Source organism: Amblyomma americanum, chromosome 6, assembly GCF_052857255.1.
Source record: "Amblyomma americanum isolate KBUSLIRL-KWMA chromosome 6, ASM5285725v1, whole genome shotgun sequence".
NCBI lineage: Eukaryota > Metazoa > Arthropoda > Arachnida > Ixodida > Ixodidae > Amblyomma > Amblyomma americanum.
Genome location: NC_135502.1, coordinates 62,601,380 through 62,619,517, shown reverse-complemented (window position 1 = coordinate 62,619,517; position 18,138 = coordinate 62,601,380). Strand labels below are relative to the sequence as shown.

General features: G+C 49.0%; 1 protein-coding gene across 1 annotated transcript; it reads left to right on the top strand.

Annotated features, from left to right (window-relative positions):
* The first annotated feature begins 16,979 nt into the window (after positions 1-16,979).
* LOC144095308 (arylamine N-acetyltransferase-like) lies at positions 16,980-17,876 on the top strand. Its single transcript, XM_077629082.1, has one exon. The coding sequence runs from the start codon at positions 16,980-16,982 to the stop codon at positions 17,874-17,876; it is 897 nt and encodes a 298-aa protein (XP_077485208.1).
* The last annotated feature ends 262 nt before the right edge of the window (positions 17,877-18,138 follow it).

Below are 18,138 nucleotides of genomic sequence, written 5' to 3'. Positions count from 1 at the left end.
GGAAGGTAAAGATAAGATACCAGCTCGGCAGTGGAAAATTTTTTAATCCACAAACCTTCAATGCAGGAGTGATAATTTTACATTTCTTCATTTTTCTAATGTTTCCTGCATTAGTCATACAATTCTCTAGCTCGGAAATAAGCTTATGAATGCCGTGGTCATTGCAGTCTCGCTAACGCTGAGAAATACGTCATAATTATTCTTGTGAGCTCGTTATTGGGAAATGGTTTTCCAGCTCGATGTTTCTGCAGGGGAACAATCGAGTTAATATACTTGGCCTTCAGGCCCGCACTATGCAAGTCATGCCCCCAAAAAAGTGGTAGGGTTTTAACGAAGTTAAACCAAGGAGATGTTCGAAAGAATGTGTTTAGCCTAGTTGGCTCATGGGTTTTTCTTTTTTTTGCTGGGTCGTTGGCACGTCTTGCGACAATATGAATGTGATAGTAGTGCTATTTGATGAATACGACGATGTGTAATGCACAGCACGATAATGTGTTGCAGTTTAATACGAGCTGTGATCTGCTGCGACGATGGCATAGTGCACTCGCGCAGCACCAAGCGAAGAAGATTTGATCGCGCCGACCTGGGTTCGAATCCATGTCGCGGCACTATTTATTTTAGCGTAAGCTACATTGGCCGAGGTTGAGCAGTTTCGCGTGGCTCCTGGAGAGCAGTGCTGCGCATGCGCGAGGAGCAGTGACGTAACACGACGCACAGCTGGCGGGCCGGAGCCGCCACCACCACGCGCTCCTCGCCGGTCTGCACATCCTCTGGAAACCGCACCACGTGACCAACCACGTGAGTGGTCGCGTGACCAACCGCGTGACGAACCACGTGATCAGCCACGGCTCCGCGCCTTAGGCAGCGGCTCCGCACCACGTGGCAGACCACGTGGCCAACCACGTGGTCGGTCTCGTGGTTGCGGAGGCGGAGACACTACCACTCCGCCACGACGGCTAAAGGTTTAGCCATGCGCGCCTTTCATATATTAACTCTTCCGAACCAGATGTCGCCGCGCTTACGCTACGTAACACGTACGTACGTACGCACGCACGTACGTACGTACGTTACGTACGCCTAACAGGGCTAGGCCATCATCAATTTTTATGGTTTTGCCTAGGTCACCCTCAACGTCAAGCTTCACACGAGCTCTGTGAGTCGGTTTGACATCGTAAGTGGTGCTTTTGCACTAAAGCTTCAGCCTGAATAGTTCCAGAAGCAAGGTGGTGCCTAGCGATGTATGGACCAGTACACTGACTTGAAGCAGACCTGTGCGGCTCGTCAGCATTATCTTCCGTTTGCTTTCATTGCGCTCCCGTAGCTGTACCGAGGATCCGCAATATGCAGTAGAGCTCGTTGCTTTGCCTGAAGGCATGAAATTTGCGTTCATAAAATATGCATCATTCTCACCCGCCTATTTGAACGACTTCCATATTCAATTTTTTTAAAGAAGGTCATAACAGACTGGCTGCCACTACTCGTTTTTGTCTCTAGCATCGGCTTTGACTTCCGGGAATTCATGACGCCACTTCACTACATTCTGTCCATTCTTACTATCATCACAAACAGCACAGGTCAGGTTGTGAATGGCCGCTGGTGGTCCGCCTCTTGCATGCAAGGAGGGAGCTTATAACCGGGACTGCACCCGCATTTGGAGGGAATCTGTGTCAGCGCAGATATTTGTAAAACATGCCACTCTGCCTTGCTCCGGTGGAGCACTGTAAACAGGAAGACAGAGGGAAGCTTCGGGTTCGGAGTTTATGGCAGTGCCCCCCCCCCCCCCCACCCTCTCTCGACTAGCCTTGTATCTCAGCGAGTGACCCGCGGTGCATAATTACTTTCCGAACTCGTATTTCTCTGACATTCGTTTTACAATGTATTTGCCTTTCTTTTCTTTAACATTTTTCTCAGGTTCATACTCTGTGAAAAGCAGCATAAGCACCTCACAGACGATAAATTTCACGCGGTTTGTTATAAGAGAAAACAATTAGATTAAATGACAAAATAATGACACTAAAGACAAGTTACAGCAAAGTGACTCTCAGGACTTTTTTAGAGGACAGAATCACATGAGGAGGAGAAAAAGGGAGAAAAATACATGCTATTTGAGACTAGAACTAGGACTCCCTGAAAAACAGCGTTTGTGCCATCTGGGTCGTTTGATGGTCCGTGGACTCCAAATAAATTCCAGGATTCAAAGAGAGAGATGGATAGGGCTGAAAATAGAGAGCCGTATATGCGGCGTTAAATTGTTCAGAATCTCGCCAGTACGTTCCTTCATCTGAGAAAGCTTGAAAAGCAGCCAATTTCATGCCAGTCTCACTTTCAGAGCATAGGCACTGCAAAGCTACTGTTGGTTTGTAAATTTGCGGAGTGTATCTGCTCCTGAATAGCGACGACAACGCGAAAAAGGACTAGAAAGTCAAGAAAAACCCGCACACATTTGTGGAGCCCGTTGTTCGAAGAATATTTGAGCGAAATCTAGAACAGAGTTACTCGTCCAATAACGGTGAAAGAAGAAGATTCTTGGTTGCTTCCGCAGATTAGAGAGAAAAAGAGAAGGAATTTGCCCCACTTTTTTTCTCTGCCTATACACCCATGGCGATCATGAAACGGTGAAGTGTCCGTGAAATCACCTTTGTCTCGACTTTACCTTTGATTCTCACCAAGCAATCATTATTCCTCCCTCTGCTCTTCGCTTGGCGGAAGTTGAAATCAACTCGAGGGTGATATCTCAGTCTGTTTCTGCTGAGCATTGCCGTTTTCCTTTTATTTATATTTAATTCAGCTGTTGTAATTCATCGCTTATTTTCCCTTTGGATCTTTTCAGAACTAAATATTACCGTTTGCAAAGACGAAAAACCTCTGGCAGAAAAGTTTCAGCGAAGACACAGCAATGGCAGTTTCCCTCATACGAAACTTTTACTTCTTTTTTCGTCGCTGCAAAACAGAAAAAAAAATAAACGGCGAAGTAAATATACATTCCGCGGCATATCCATGTTTCTAGTGCACTTTCACAGAAGCAATCTTTTGAACGCAATGGTGCATTTAACGCCGCACCATAATTCTTCCATTTATTTCATGAAGCACGTTCACTGATTTCCCATCGTGGATTCCGCCGGGCACCATCTGTACGGCCTAAAAGTCGAAGTTCACGTCCAATGGAGGGTAGTTACCCACCTTAACCCTCGAACACCACTGTAAATCTGCTTATTCTCTGAAAATACTACAGATTTTAGACAATCGCAGTAAAACTGATAACAGCCTAGACATTGAGGTTCTTTTGCCCTGCCGGATAACACTAGGAGTTGTGTAAGCGTTAAAACGGATTGATAACGTGGACCCTTATGGCGGAGCGGCTGTGAGTAACGTCAGTGACAAATATATATTTCACTCTAAAGAGGTGAAAAACAGGCAAAATGGAAACGGTAATACCTGTGTACTTTTTCCTCATTTGTGGCATAAAAATTGTCTGAAGGTACCATATATCGCCACGATGAATCCCTACTCCTCATTTTTGAATGATAGTCACAGTTGCGAAGAAACGCAGCGCTGGCCCCGTAATGATCCAGGTGTGTAAGCTGATGAAAGAGATGCGCAACCCCGGGCCTGGACAGGATCCAGCTGGGAAAGCCATTACAATACTTCAGTGTGCATGAAAACAAAAATAAGAGCAAGACTGCCGCATTAAAGCGCTGAAATTACCTACAAGTCGGCTACAACAGCACAGCTGTAAGGCCGCTTTACCGAGTAGTGCAATACTGCCATGAGAGTTCGGTTAGGGAGTTGGTAGTCCCCGCTACCTGGCCTATTATCGCTAAAAGGTTCGGAACTCTTGCTTCACTTCGTTAAGAAAGATGTAAATATGAAGTGCTGTGTTGGCGTTCCCAGCTTCTTACAGCAGACAACGAATGTTAGGTGTTAGATTTCAGATTGAAAGCTTGGGGTGAGCACTCAGAGTGCATACCAAAAGTTAAATTGATATTAAAAACGCGGGAAAGGCATCAGGCCATGTAGTAGAAATGGACTGCAACTACTGCTGCTCATTGATATTGGATTTAGGTGTCATTATAACTGGCTGCGGGCCGTACTTTATAGGTATTTCAACATACGAGCTGCGAGCTTTCTTTCAAGAAAAAAGAGGCTCAGAAAAATACAAGCAGCAGAAACACAGTCTCTTAAATTAGGTTTACAAATGGCCATGAGTGGGTGACTAGTTTAAGAATAGTCAATGAGCGGAAAATTTTGTATGGATGTTGCCGAACAGATAATCTAATATTAATACCTTTCTGCACCTGAAGACCAGCGTTCTGATTTCCTAGCTTCTGATCTATGTATAATTAAGTATTTAAACATACAAGATCAAAGTGCACTTAGAATTCTAAATGTTTGACTTTCACTTCCATCACTGAAAGACAAGCAGCAAACGGTAACAGTGATACGCTAAATGCGCACTCTGCCGGCCTCAGTACTGACAGAGTGATAGTGTGCCTGTCAAAATTTATGAAGACTACCGAGCAGTTATTGCAAAAGATCTGACTGAGAAGACGTGGTTTTAAATTTTCTCGCTAACGTTGGTAGTATATTCTCGCATAGTTACAGCACTACATAGTTTTCATTTCAAAGCTCTGCGCGACGAGCGCGCACACGAATGTCATAATGGTTCTTCCCTAGCTGCTATATAAACCGATAGCTTCTGCCGACGCATTAGACAACAAGGATTCGTAATTAATCAAACCTCGCTCACTCTGCATAGACTGCAAAAGAGTTTTTCAGCGTGAACTCTTCAAAACAAAGCTGGTAAATTTTCTGCACTTAGCGTGATATGGTAACAAGCTAAACATTTAACGTCTACTAAATAAAGAGGGACACGTGGGCGTCCTCGTAGCAACTTTACGGACGTCAAGCTTTACTTTTTCACAGTTCAAAGAAACTGAAGTTGTAAGTGCAATCGCTTGGCTCTAGCCGATACATTTCTCACGGCTGAATACTCCTGAATCGCTAAGCAATGTTCGGACCAATTGAACTGCGGCACCTTTACACTAAACCGACGATCAAATAAGCGAATTTCCTATGGTCTTAAAAACTAACCCTGCGTAATTAAGACATAATTGGAACCGCTCTGCGCGTTGGAAACAACGTCACCGTCACACCAGACGTGCATCGCCGTCTGCACACATGTGGTTAATTGAGCTCAATGCGTCCGAAGATGTTTTCGAGTTTTTTTCGGTAAGAAAAGGAAATCTTTACAATTAGTACTTCCGTCTGCTTCTTCTTCAAAGTCTGACAATGTTTTCAAGATAGTTGTATTTCCCTTCTTTGTAAAAAAAGTCGAAAATCGCCCATTTTTGCTTCAAATTGAACTTCGATTACTCAGCGAGGAGAGAGGGCACTGGCTTTCGTTATCACCTTAAATAAGACAAAACAGTGCGACAACGAGGAGCTTTCATGTACTTTGCTACTATGGTTGAAGACTACTTGTAGACGCAATAACTGAAACTTCATTTTTACATTATTGGGTTACTGCAGCCCGCTTTTGCAAAGCTGCTTTCCGACGGTCATTACCTGCTGATGCTTGTTGTGGAGCACATGCGTTCCATCTTCGCTTTTATTACAGTCGTCTGCTTGTTCTTCTGCACTATGCTCACTCATTTGCATGCAGTAATTTTCTTCTATTTATTTTTCACATTGTCCACTCTTACAGTCTGAAATGAAGAGTTGTGTCGTCTATTAATTGGATTATTAGAGTTTTTTACCTCAATACTCCCACTGCCACAACACTAGTGGTTATCGTATTTGCATGATGCAACTACTGTTCATTTTATTACGTTTGTTTTCATCATGCGCCCTTCCTTGTATAACCCTACAAAACACTGGCAAAACCCCACCTTTCCTGAGCCCACAGTTAACTGGTAGAGCTCTCAAAGTACCAGTTTTCGATTGAACAGAGTAGATACGTCATAGGATTTCCTTATCGGGAAATGCACTTATACTTAAAATTTTGATATCTCCTGAACCCACTTCGACCAAACTCTCAGAGGTGACCTGGGGAATCACAGACGGCAGACAGACTTTCAGTCTTGCCGCGCAGCTCCCATTAAAACCACAATTTCCTCTTCTTCCCTATCCTCTCCACAGCACTCGTGCTCTCCTTCTGAATCCCTAGCGGTATTTCCTATTCCCTGCACCGTCTATTCTGCTCGCTGGCGGGAAGGGGCCTTCATGAAATTTATTGACCAAGCCTCCTCAAAAATAGCGGTCCCTTCAGCAGCGGAGAGTGTGGTGTATGGTGCTACCCCGTATTGGCTTGTCGGTCTCTCTTACTGTTCTAAAGGTTCCTCTGCACGCCATTCGTCTTCTTACTTTGACGGAGACGCTTGTTTCATCCGTTTTCCTAGCGGGCGGTGCTTTATCTTCCTGCCCCTTTCCCGTGAAGAAGGCCTTATTCTGACGTTGGTAGAGGGATACGCGAATTAAGGCACTCCCGTTCCGGGCTCTCAGTCTGTTTCGAAAAGTGCCTCAGTAGGATGCGCCGTACGATTATACGTATTGACGCCCATGTGACTGACTCTCGCGTGGGAGCGAGGAAGGCAAAGGATCAATGCACGAAATGAGAGGACTCTGAGGAAAAAAATCAGAGGGCAGTTACAAGCCTCAACGCGAATTATCCGGCGATAGCTTGCTTGGGATTCTGAACAAATAGAAGCATATTAAATTGGATGTTAATTTGAAGGTAGCTTAAACGTTTTTGCGTACTGAAAGGTGCTTTTATGTCTTGAATATCTTTAATTACATTGTCAAGGCGTTTATTTGAAGCACAGGTCTGTTGATCTTGGTTGACCGGCGACACAACGGGCACACTCACAGGCGTCGTTCGAAAACCCCAGCTGCACTTCGTCTGCTTCTTCGTTGACCCGCTTGAACTCGTCCGCTTCATCGCTGCGCTGCGCCTGTCGGTCCCATTACAATTACTCTCCCTCCGAAAAAGGAGCCATCCTGGCGACTTACGGAGAGGAGAGGATGGGCGGGTCATAGTAAGGCTTGAGGCGCTCAACGTGCACAGTTTCGCGGCCCCGGCGACGGTGGTCCGAAGAGGGAACGAGCGGCTCAACGATATAAGTCACCGGAGAAGTTTGGTGGACAACCCGGTAAGGTCCGTGAAAGCGAGACAGTAGTTTCGTGGCGATGCCGGGAGTGGAGGAAGGCACCCAGAGCCAAACGAGGGCGCCAGATGGGTATGACGCTGGAGGGTCCGGGGAATCCCGACGGTGCTTCTGATCCCATTGTTGCTGTGTGGTGAAAGAGCGGGCAAGTTGCCGGCATTCCTCGGCATACAGGTGAGCTTCGGAGAGTAAGGTGGTCTCGGAAGGGTCAGGGTGATAAGGAAGGATGGTGTCCATGGTGGATGTAGGCTCCCGGCCATATAAGAGGAAGAAAGGAGAAAACCCCGTTGTTGTCTGAGTAGCTGTGTTATACGCGTACGTGACGAACGGGAGCACTTGATCCCAGTTGGAGTGGGCGGTGTCAACGTACATGGCGAGCATGTCACTCAGAGTGCGGTTGAACCGCTCAGTCATGCCGTTGGTCTGGGGGTGATAGGCGCTGGTGTAGCGATGAACGATTTGGCATTGCTTGAGCAGGGCCTCGACGGCGTCCGAGAGAAAAACACGGCCGCGGTCACTTAGAAGTTCTTTCGGGGCGCCGTGACGAAGAACAAGACTGTGTAGAATGAAGTGAGCGACATCGTTTGCGGTAGCAGATTTGAGAGCCGACGTTTCGACGTAACGGGTGAGATGGTCAACGGCAACGATGATCCACCGATTATTAGCCGAAGTAGTTGGAAGCGGGCCATAAAGATCAATGCCGACGCGGTCAAAGGGACGGCCAGGGCAAGGTAACGGCTGCAAAGGAGCGGCGGCGGGGTGGGGAGGTTTCTTGCGACGTTGGCAGGCGGTGCATGACCGAATGTATTGACGTATGTAGCGGTACATACCTCGCCAGTAGAATCGCTGACGAAGGCGAGCATATGTTTTCAGTACACCGGCGTGGCCGCATTGTGGAGCGGCGTGAAAAGAGGCACAGATTGTAGCACGGAGGTGTCGAGGGATGACCAACAGCCACTTCCGGCCGTCGGGGAGGTAATTACGGCGGTATAAGAGGCCATCACGAACGGCGAAGTGGTGGGCGTGGCGGCGAAGGGTCCGGGTCGAATGATGCGGCGAGGGATTGTTCAGGAAGTTTAGCAGCGAGGTGATCCAAGGATCCTTCAGTTGTTCGGAGAGCATATCAGGGATGTTGAACGAAGAGAATTCGTAGGCACAGACGAGGGCAGAGGTTGACTCGCATGGGAGTGGTGAACGAGAAAGGGCGTCGGCGTCCGAGTGCTTGCGGCCGGAGCGATAAATGACGTGTATGTCAAACTCCTGGAGACGTAAAGCCCAGCGGGCGAGGCGGCCAGAAGGATCTTTGAGGGAGGATAGCCAGCATAGGGCGTGGTGGTCTGTGACGACATAGAAGGGCCGGCCGTAAAGGTAAGGGCGGAACTTGCCAATTGCCCAAATGATGGCGAGACATTCTTTTTCTGTGACGGAATAGTTTGATTCCGCCTTGGTGAGGGCGCGGCTGGCGTAAGCGACGACGTATTCCGGATACCCAGGCTTTCGCTGGGCAAGAACTGCGCCCAAGCCCACACCGCTCGCGTCAGTGTGAACTTCTGTCGGACAGGCGGGATCAAAATGGCGAAGGATGGGGGGAGAGACCAGCAGGCGGCGTAAAGTGCTGAACGCGGTATCGCAGGCGGGGGACCAAGACGAAAGGTTCGGGCTGCCGGCAAGAAGCTGCGTTAAAGGGGCGATGATACTGGCGAAATTTCGGATGAAGCGGCGAAAATATGAGCATAAGCCTATAAAACTGCGAAGGTCTTTTAAGGTGGTTGGTTTGGGGAAGTCAGCGACGGCGCGAAGTTTGGCTGGGTCAGGTAGAACGCCGTCTTTGGAGATGACATGGCCTAATATTGTGAGCTGCGTTGCACCGAAGTAACATTTTTTCAAGTTTAGTTGGAGGCCGGCGTCAGTAAGGCTAGTGAGTACGCGCTGAAGGCGGTGCAGATGGGAAGGAAAATCTTTGGAAAAAACGACAATGTCATCTAGGTAACACAGACAAGCTTCCCATTTGAGGCCACTGAGAATAGTGTCCATCATCCTTTCGAATGTGGCTGGAGCATTGCAGAGGCCGAATGGCATCACATTGAACTCATACAAGCCGTCTGGGGTGACGAAAGCGGTTTTCGGCCTGTCGTTCGCTGCCATCGGGACCTGCCAGTAGCCGGAGCGTAAGTCGAGGGATGAAAAATACTCCGCTCCCTGCAAGCAATCCAGTGCGTCGTCGATTCGGGGTAGAGGATAAACATCCTTGCGTGTGATCTTGTTGAGACGGCGGTAGTCCACACAGAACCTGATGGAGCCATCTTTTTTCGTCACCAGGACAACAGGAGAGGCCCAAGGGCTGTGAGAAGGCTGTATTATGCCGCGCCGAAGCATGTCGTCAACATTGTCACGGATGACGCGGCGCTCGCTCGGCGAGACTCGGTACGGTCGCTGACGCAAGGGAGCGTGGGTACCAGTGTCAATTGTGTGAGAGACGGCCAATGCGCGCCCCAAGGAGGGCTGGGAAAGGTCGAAAGAGTTGCGGAAGCGGCAGAGAAGTTCCAAGAGTTGGTCACGGTAAGCGGACGGAAGGTCGGGAGCGATGTTACGACGAAAGACGTCGATGGAAATCGGATCGGGCGCTGTCGCACAACAGGCTAAGGCAGTAACTGGGGAGCAGGCACGGGTATCGGAGAACTCGGAAGCAAGAGCAGGGTCCAGTTCTTCAATAGAGCCGAGGCATTCGCCGCGAAGAACAAACGACGGGCAAGAAAATGGGTTGGTGACATAGATGGCGCAGTGGCCATCGGAAATCGAGACAACGGCGAATGGAATGAGGAGGCGCTGATGGCGAGTGGCTGCTGCGGTAGGTGTGAAAAGAACAGGGCCGCTGAGGAAAGAGTCGGGGCGGAGCGGAACGAGGGCTGAAGAGGAGGGAGGTATGTCGGTGTCGGCAGCTACCAGAAGCTTAGCGGAGCGCACAGGTAGGTCACGCAACGAAACATCACATAGGGGAGAAAGCTCAAGTTCCGCACGGGCACAATCAATCACAGCACGGTGGGTCGAGAGGAAATCGCAGCCGAGGATGACATCGTGAGAGCAGGCGGTCAGCACAACAAACTCGATGGTATAGGCGACGTCGTTTATAGAAACGCGGACCGTGCAGGCTGCGATGGGGTGGATGCGCTGAGAGGTGGCCGTACGTAGTGAAAAGTCAGACAGCGGCGTTGTCACCTTACGAAGTTTGCGGCGAAGAGCATCACTAATTACGGACACTGCAGCACCCGTGTCGACGAGCGCGAGAACGGGGACGCCTTCAACAGACACCTCAATCACGTTAGCAGGAGAACACGGAGGACTTAAAAAGTTCGCAAAACACGCAGTTCTTGCCTCCTGAACTGCGGCAGTCAGTTTTCCTCTGGGAGAGGGTCCGGGCGGCGGAGCATCGGAGAAATGGAACGTCGACGAGGGGAAGGCGAGCGGCGAGTAGGGTACTGGGAGCGATGTGTAGAGGAGGCAGAAGAGACATTAGGCAAGGGCGGCCCGGAATCGTAGCGGAAATTGCGCATGAAATCGCCAGAACGAGGAGATCGCTGACGGCAAAAGCGTGCGACATGGCCCGGAAGACCGCAGGAATAGCATATCGGTCGATTGTCCTCGGTACGCCAGGGGTTCGTAGGGTTTCGGCGGGGTCGACGAACCGGGGCCTGCGGCGGGGGTATAGACGGCGGTGGAGCATAAAAGGCCGGGCTGCTAGGGTAGGCGGCAGAGGTGGGCGAGCGCCGTGTACCGGTGACTGCTTCAGCATAGGTGAGCGGCGCTGCCACAGGAGGCGGTGGGGGACTGGATGGCAGAACTGCAGCGACCTGCTCCTGAATAACACGACGGATAGTGGGAGTGAGAGATGGCGCCAGGTCGTGCGGAGGGCAGACGGGGTCGGGAATGTGATGCAGCAGAGAAAGCTGGCGAGCGATCTCTTCGCGGATGAAGTCTTTAACCTGCTGCATGAACAGGGACTGCTCAGCAGACGAGCCACCAAGGGCCAAGCCAGCAAGACCCCCCGCAGGCGCGCCGGACTGCCGCGTAGAGGCGCGTTGCTTGCGGAGTTCGTCGAAGCTTTGGCACAGCTGGATGACGGTAGCGACGGAGGTGGGGTTCTTCGCCAGCAGCATCTGGAAAGCGTCATCGGCTATGCCTTTAAGTATGTGGTTGACTTTATCCGCTTCGGACATGGAGGGGTTGACACGCTTGCACAGGTCAACAATGTCCTCGATGTAGCTTGTGAACGTCTCGGAAGGGAGCTGAGATCGAGCACGAAGACGTTGCTCGGCGCGAAGCTTCCGGACGGCGGGGCGGCCGAAAACGTCGGCGAAGCTCGTTTTAAAGGACGACCAGGTGGGAAGGTCGGCCTCATGGTTGCGAAACCATAGATTGGCAACGTCCGTTAGATAGAATAGGACGTTGCTAAGTTTCACGGAATCGTCCCACCGATTGTAAGTGCTGATGCGCTCATAAGAGGCCAGCCAATCGTCGACGTCTTGGTCATCGGTGCCACTAAATGGAGACGGGTCACGCTGGCGCTGCACCCCGTGACAGAGTACGGTGGCAGGGATGGGCTGCGATGGTTCACTCGGACCTTCCGGCATGGTGGCGGAGACGAGGAGCGTTCCACTTCGAAGTTCCAGGATGAGGACCGGGACGGGAACCGAGGCACCTCCACCAAGTGTCAAGGCGTTTATTTGAAGCACAGGTCTGTTGATCTTGGTTGACCGGCGACACAACGGGCACACTCACAGGCGTCGTTCGAAAACCCCAGCTGCACTTCGTCTGCTTCTTCGTTGACCCGCTTGAACTCGTCCGCTTCATCGCTGCGCTGCGCCTGTCGGTCCCATTACAACATCTTTGTTTTGAAAAATGATGTTGAAGCCTCTTTTCCATGATGTCGCGACTACTTTGGGGTCGGTTTTGATTTGTAGCGCTATACGGTATTGAATAAACCGACGCTGTCTGCCTGAAGGGTGAAGTTAAAGAATGTTAAAGTAGTGTTTAGCGCATCCGCCTCGTAAACGTGTAATGGTGGCTGGTTTGGCAGGGAGTGCATTTTTATGAACAGGTGTCTTGCGGTTAGATTGCGGACGCCAGCACGAACGGCTCAAAGCTTTGGAAAGAGTTAATGCCAACTAACACCGCAAAAAGAAGCCGCGGAACTCTAAGAGCTACCTGTGTCTAGCTCCGGCTAGAGAATATGATCGGCGGCGGAATAAACGCGAACACGACGCTCATTACAGCAGCCGCTATGCTGGTGACCAAAGAACCAATGCAGAGTGATAAAAAAGAGCGTAATCTTTATTCACGGGGGCGTGGTAAAGGCGTCTCGATACTTAAATGCAGCATTCTAACCAATCATAACTCTGTAATATAAACATTGGGTGGCAGAACTCAGAAATAGCCTCTTTTTACCTCAGGAGTCGAGCATATTTTGGGGTTTATTTGTTGGAGACTAATTTCTTGTTATTTAGTTATTGTGCTCCCCTGTCACACTGTTGTCATTGAGTATGCTTCTTTTTCCTTTTTTATAGAATATGATTAAGGCTTCCCATCCTTGTCCGTTTTGTAAGAGCCTTTCTTGAAAAAGCCCGTTCTCGTTGATAGATCCTACGGTACCTCTAGAAGACAGGCCTGTGTGATGTGTGAGCGGTGCACCAGATAACAACCATCTTTGTGAGCTTTTGTTCTCTTGATGACCGGTAACTAATAAACAGCGTGTGCTAACAGGACGTACACGGGAAACTTGGAGACAGAGAAAAGAAGCGCCAAGTTTCCTATGTAGTACGTCCTGTTAGCGCACGCTGTTTAATAGAGATGTGCCAACTAGTCCGTCAGAAAGTTCTACTACCGGTAACTAAGTGCCACAAAATTTCATTGTTTGAGCCACACAACAGGTTATGGTCGAAAAAAAAGCAGAAGCCAGCCGACATACTAAAAAAGCTCTTTCATGCATATACGGGGTATTTTCTTTCCTATGTGCCCACCCGAACCGAGAACGTGTTTCTCCATGCATGCTTTCACGCTTGACGCGTAAGAAACGCCAATCTTCAGTTCGTGGCATAGCCGCATGGCACTCTACCAACAACACATGCTGGCGGAGAACTGAAAACATTTTCGACAAGGAGAAAAGAGAGGGAATGTGGCGCCTTCTAGCACCACCTTCGTAGGAGACCGAAAAATTCGCCCCCAAAAGCAGAGTACAGTATGCTGGGCGATTTGGTTTTCAACTTTCATATCTACAGCGCTAAAGACGGGACAGAAGGAACACACACATAAGTCACGCAACAGAGCGCTGAGGAACACACACAAGGCATACAACAGAGCGCTGTTTAGTGGTACGGTGAATACACCTTCATAACTGGTGCCGCTGGATCTTTGAATGATCTGGTTCCGCATGTAAATGTACCATGACCTTCAGGTGCTCCCTTTACGCTCGCACTTGCTGCAGCCAGCCGACCTTTCCGCCCTATTTGGTGGTGTTCAACCCTCAGCAAGCCATGGAAGAAGACTCTGCAAGCTTGTTAGGTCGGAATTGCTGCAGTATGTGCGAGCATACAGGGAACACATGAAGGTTGTGGTACATTTCTATGCGGGACCAGATCATTCAAAGATCCAGTGGCACCAGCTATCAAAGTGTATTCACCGTACCGCTAAACAGCGTTCTGTTGTGTGACTTGTGTGTGTTCCTTCTGTCCCGTCTTTACCGCAGTAAATATGGAACCCAAAATCAGAAAGTTTCTTTGCCAAACAGCAAAAAAGATATTGAATATCGGGAGAGCAAGCAAGGTAGCGGTGTTCTGACCTCGCTCATCCTATTTTCCCAGCTCAGTGTCGCGTCTTGGTGTAACACACAGACCACGGGCGCATTTAAACAGCCGCTTAATTACCACAAGCCCGATCCTGCATATGTTTGAGTTCGCTGAGGGATGCACATACGTTGGCCCGCGTCTCGCGCAAGAGTGCTTCGCGTGTACGCCTCCTTGCAAAATCGCGGCAAACTTCCAGCAGAGTGCCTTCCTAACACGTCCGCACCCAGTTCCCCAAGGGCTGCCATATAACTGCCGACTCCGGTGCCTCCATATCTCCATGTGCTCCAGCCCTCTATCACCTGACGCTGTAGCACATCTTGCAGTGTCGCATCCGCTGCCGTGGCGCCGAGCTAAATGCTTGTCTAAGGCGCGAAGACTAGATCCTTCATGCGACGAGGCGAAGGAAATAAAGAAGCCTCGTGACGCATTGAGTTTGTTGAAGCAAGTCGTGGTATGGTGTGTATTTGGAGGCATGCGCTGTAGAAGCGTGTCTTACTTACAGCGAGGATCTTTCTTCTTTCATCGACGTCACTGTGCCGCCTCACGATCATTGTCCCGGTTAGCTCTGTTGGTAGAGCGACTCGTACCGTCAAGCCCTGGTCATCGGTTCAAACTTCGGACAAGGACAAATTTTTCTTTAGCTAGAAAGTTCGTGAGAAAGTTGCAGAGCTTTCCTCTGTAGCCGTGTGGCTGCCCTTCGGTGGAGGCCAATGATGAATTACTCCGCTATTTTCAATCTACTCCACCTTGTGGGATTCCCCTAAGACATTTGACCAACACTGTTCCCACTTCGAGTTATTGACCAATTCACTCTTGCCCTACCACAAGCTTGCCGTCCCGCTTAGCTCAGTTGGTAGTGGGATTGTTCCGGCGAAGCGATAGTTCCGTGTGCAAACCCCGAACCGGGAAGAAATTTTTTTAAACTACAAAGTTTCTGAGAAAGCTGCAGAGCTTTCCTTTGTAGCTGTATAGCTGCGCTTGGTTGGATGTCCATGAGTAATTACTCCCTTTTTTTCAAATCTATTCCACCTTAAGGGATTCCCCTAAATATACGACCATAAAATATGGTGCACCGCGAAGCTCCATTCTGGTTCCTCTACAGTTTATTCTCTAATATCAATGACAATGCGTTCATGCCAGGTACTCCAGAAACGATCCTTTACGCGGATTACCCCAACGTTTTTTGTTCTGGTCAAGATTTGTCAATTGAAATTACTGCTATAAACGTGTGGCTCAAGAATCAGTCTCCGTGCTTTACGGCCAATCAGCATGCGATCAGCGTTAATAAAAATAAATATGTCATATTCCCTTCAATCAACAGGCCGATCCATCTATGTAATTCAATACATTTTCCGTCTCGACTTTTGGTGCGCGGTACGGAAGTAAAATTTTTTGGTGTGCATGTGCACGGAAATCTTCGTTGGACACCGCATATTCTGGTCGTGAACCGTGCTACAACTAAATGGATTCGAAAATTGAACCAGTTTCGCTCTTTGCTACCAATCAAAATTAGGCGTCAGCTTTATTTCACTGCAGTCCATTCCACGTTGCGCTACTATTTGATTCTCATGTGAGGCACTGGTAGAAAAATTGGGGAGAACAATTTAGCTCCGCCTTAAGAATATGACACGAAAACGTAGCGGGCTAGGCTTTCATTCTGAGAAGTTTGACACCTTTGAATAGATTTTTATTTTTTTAATTGTATCTATGTTATGATTGAACAATTACACACTCTAATTTTTTTAATTTGTTTAATTTGCGTCATCCAGCATTGGGTTTTCATTCTGAGCATTTTGACACTTTTGAATCTCCCTTTTTCAATTTTTTTTTATTTTTCATAACTTTAATTATATAATTAATTACAAAGATTTCATTAACTCTTGATCGCGTATCACACATCAGTCAATAATCAATAACTATAATCATAAATTACCGTGACACAATTTTTTTTACGCAGCCCCAGATTATTTCTGACAGACGGTGCCGACTACGCTGACGGCTTTTCAACCTAAATGACCTGTATACGCTCTCGCGTAATATTCTGATTGCAATAGCACGTTGTTGAAGTTGGCCAGCTAGAGCGCTTTTCGCATTTGGAAGACGATAGGGGCACCGTTCGTCCTAACACACCACCATTTTCTCAGTTAACGATGAAAACCGAGTTTGCCACGTCTCGATAAGCGATAACTGTGGTTAGCGGCGAACTCCGGCTTCGCGTAACCGTTGTCACATTACCCGCGGTTAACGCTGCCCATGTAACAGGAGAATTACAGTACATGTGTATTATGGCAGAATATTGGGCCGGACGAGAAAAAGAAAGCGAGCCAAACGTTCCCTGCTTCACTGCAGAAAATATTTCGCGTATTAGTCTTTAAAATATCAGCAGTCTCCGTGCCGTGAGTAGCACGTGCAAAAAGCTTAGGTGGCGCGTCGAAACGTATTCCGTGTAGCGTATCAAGGACACTGGGGCAAAGTCAGAAACACACGTGCGAATTCGTTTTGTTGTTCTTTCATGCGTTTCAGATGAAACGTTTAGCAAGCCCATAGAGAACGCGTTCTTTGTACTTGCTCTGAGCTGTTCCGCAGGAAATACGCTACGTGAAATTTCCTGCGCGATTTGCTTTACCATTGCGGAGTTCATGCGCACATGCAGCAGCTGTTAGCGCTCAGAATAAAAAACACAAGGAAGAGCATCCCTCACATTCAACCACGTCACATCCTCATGTAGGCCATGTGGAAGCCTCGGATTGTGCAGCTCTGTAGTCGCATTCGCGAGTGTTAGCTGCCTGGCAGTATTATTTGGTAGGTGATCCCCATCTTGTTTTCCCCCGCGTACCGAATTTTCTCAGAAAGCTTCAAGGCCATCCGCTCTACGCTTTCAGGCAACGCAGCGAGCCCTTGAAGGAAAAGAATCTATCTCGCGCACAACCACGCAAGATTGTTTGCAGAAAATGAACTTAATCACCGGACCTCTTAAATGGAAGCTTTGTCTGACGAACGAGTAGAGGACTATTTAAGGTATTTAGGAGTCTCCAAGCCCACCGAACCGAACCTGGACAACCTCGACCTCCTCGTGAGGGCGCAATTAGAACGGGCCACTTTCGAAAACCTGGACGTTCTACTGGAACGACACATCAGCCTGGATGCAGAGATCGTCTTCAGCAAGGTGACGCGGCGTGGCCGCGGAGGCTACTGCTTCGAGCTCAACTGCTTCTTCGGCCGACTACTGCAGGCACTCGGTTACCGCGTGCAGCCACGCGCTGCCCGCCCTCGTCTAACGACTCCGGACGACTCGCCTAAGCGGACGCGGCTCTGCCACATGGTGCTTAGCGTAGAGCTATCCAACGGCGACCGCTGTCTCGCTGACGTCGGCATGGCCCTGATCGGATTGCACCGAGCTCTTCCTCTACAAGGTGATGCGTCGCCTTTCCGGGTAATTCACAGCTCGGAGCATGCGGGGAGAATAGACGTTGCAGTCCCTACCAGCAGTGGCGGTTGGAAAATTTTCTATACCGTCGAACCCTACAATCTGGACTGGATAGACTTCGTTACTCTCAACTGGTATTCTTCGACTTACCCGGACAGTGCTTTGCGACGAATGCTCCTGGCGGGCCGGCGGTCTAAGGCCGACGGCTGTTGGCTTAGCCTTATGAATGACAGGTTTGTCCGGTGGTCTCCCTCTGCCGGCATAGTGGAAAAGCGAGTGATGCGCGACGAAGATGACATACTGCAGCTCTTGCAGACCAAGTTCGGACTGCGTTTGAACGCTGCGGACGAGGTTGCGCCATTGCGCATCCGTTTGCGCAGTCTTCTGGATAACTTGAGGATGAGTGAGAACTTACTCAACCGGAAAGTTGTGTGGCCGGAAGTGTAGCTGTATATTGGTTACGGTATTATAATAAAAACATAGGGTCACTGACCAAGTCAAAATTTTAAAGAAACGTATTGACGTTTCGGAAGCCCTACGGCTTCCTTGTTCACGTCAATACGTTTCTTTAAAATTTTGACTTGGTCAGTGACCCTATGTTTTTATTATGCCTCTACCTGACCAGACGACGTTTCGTCAAACTCTTGACTACGGTTACGGTATTGTTGTCTGCTAGTGTTCGTTCGGGCTCAAAAAGTGATTCTATTCT

Excerpts from the sequence above, each read along its gene's own strand:
- LOC144095308 (XM_077629082.1), top strand. The coding sequence starts at position 16,980 with ATGGAAGCTTTGTCTGACGAACGAGTAGAGGACTATTTAAGGTATTTA.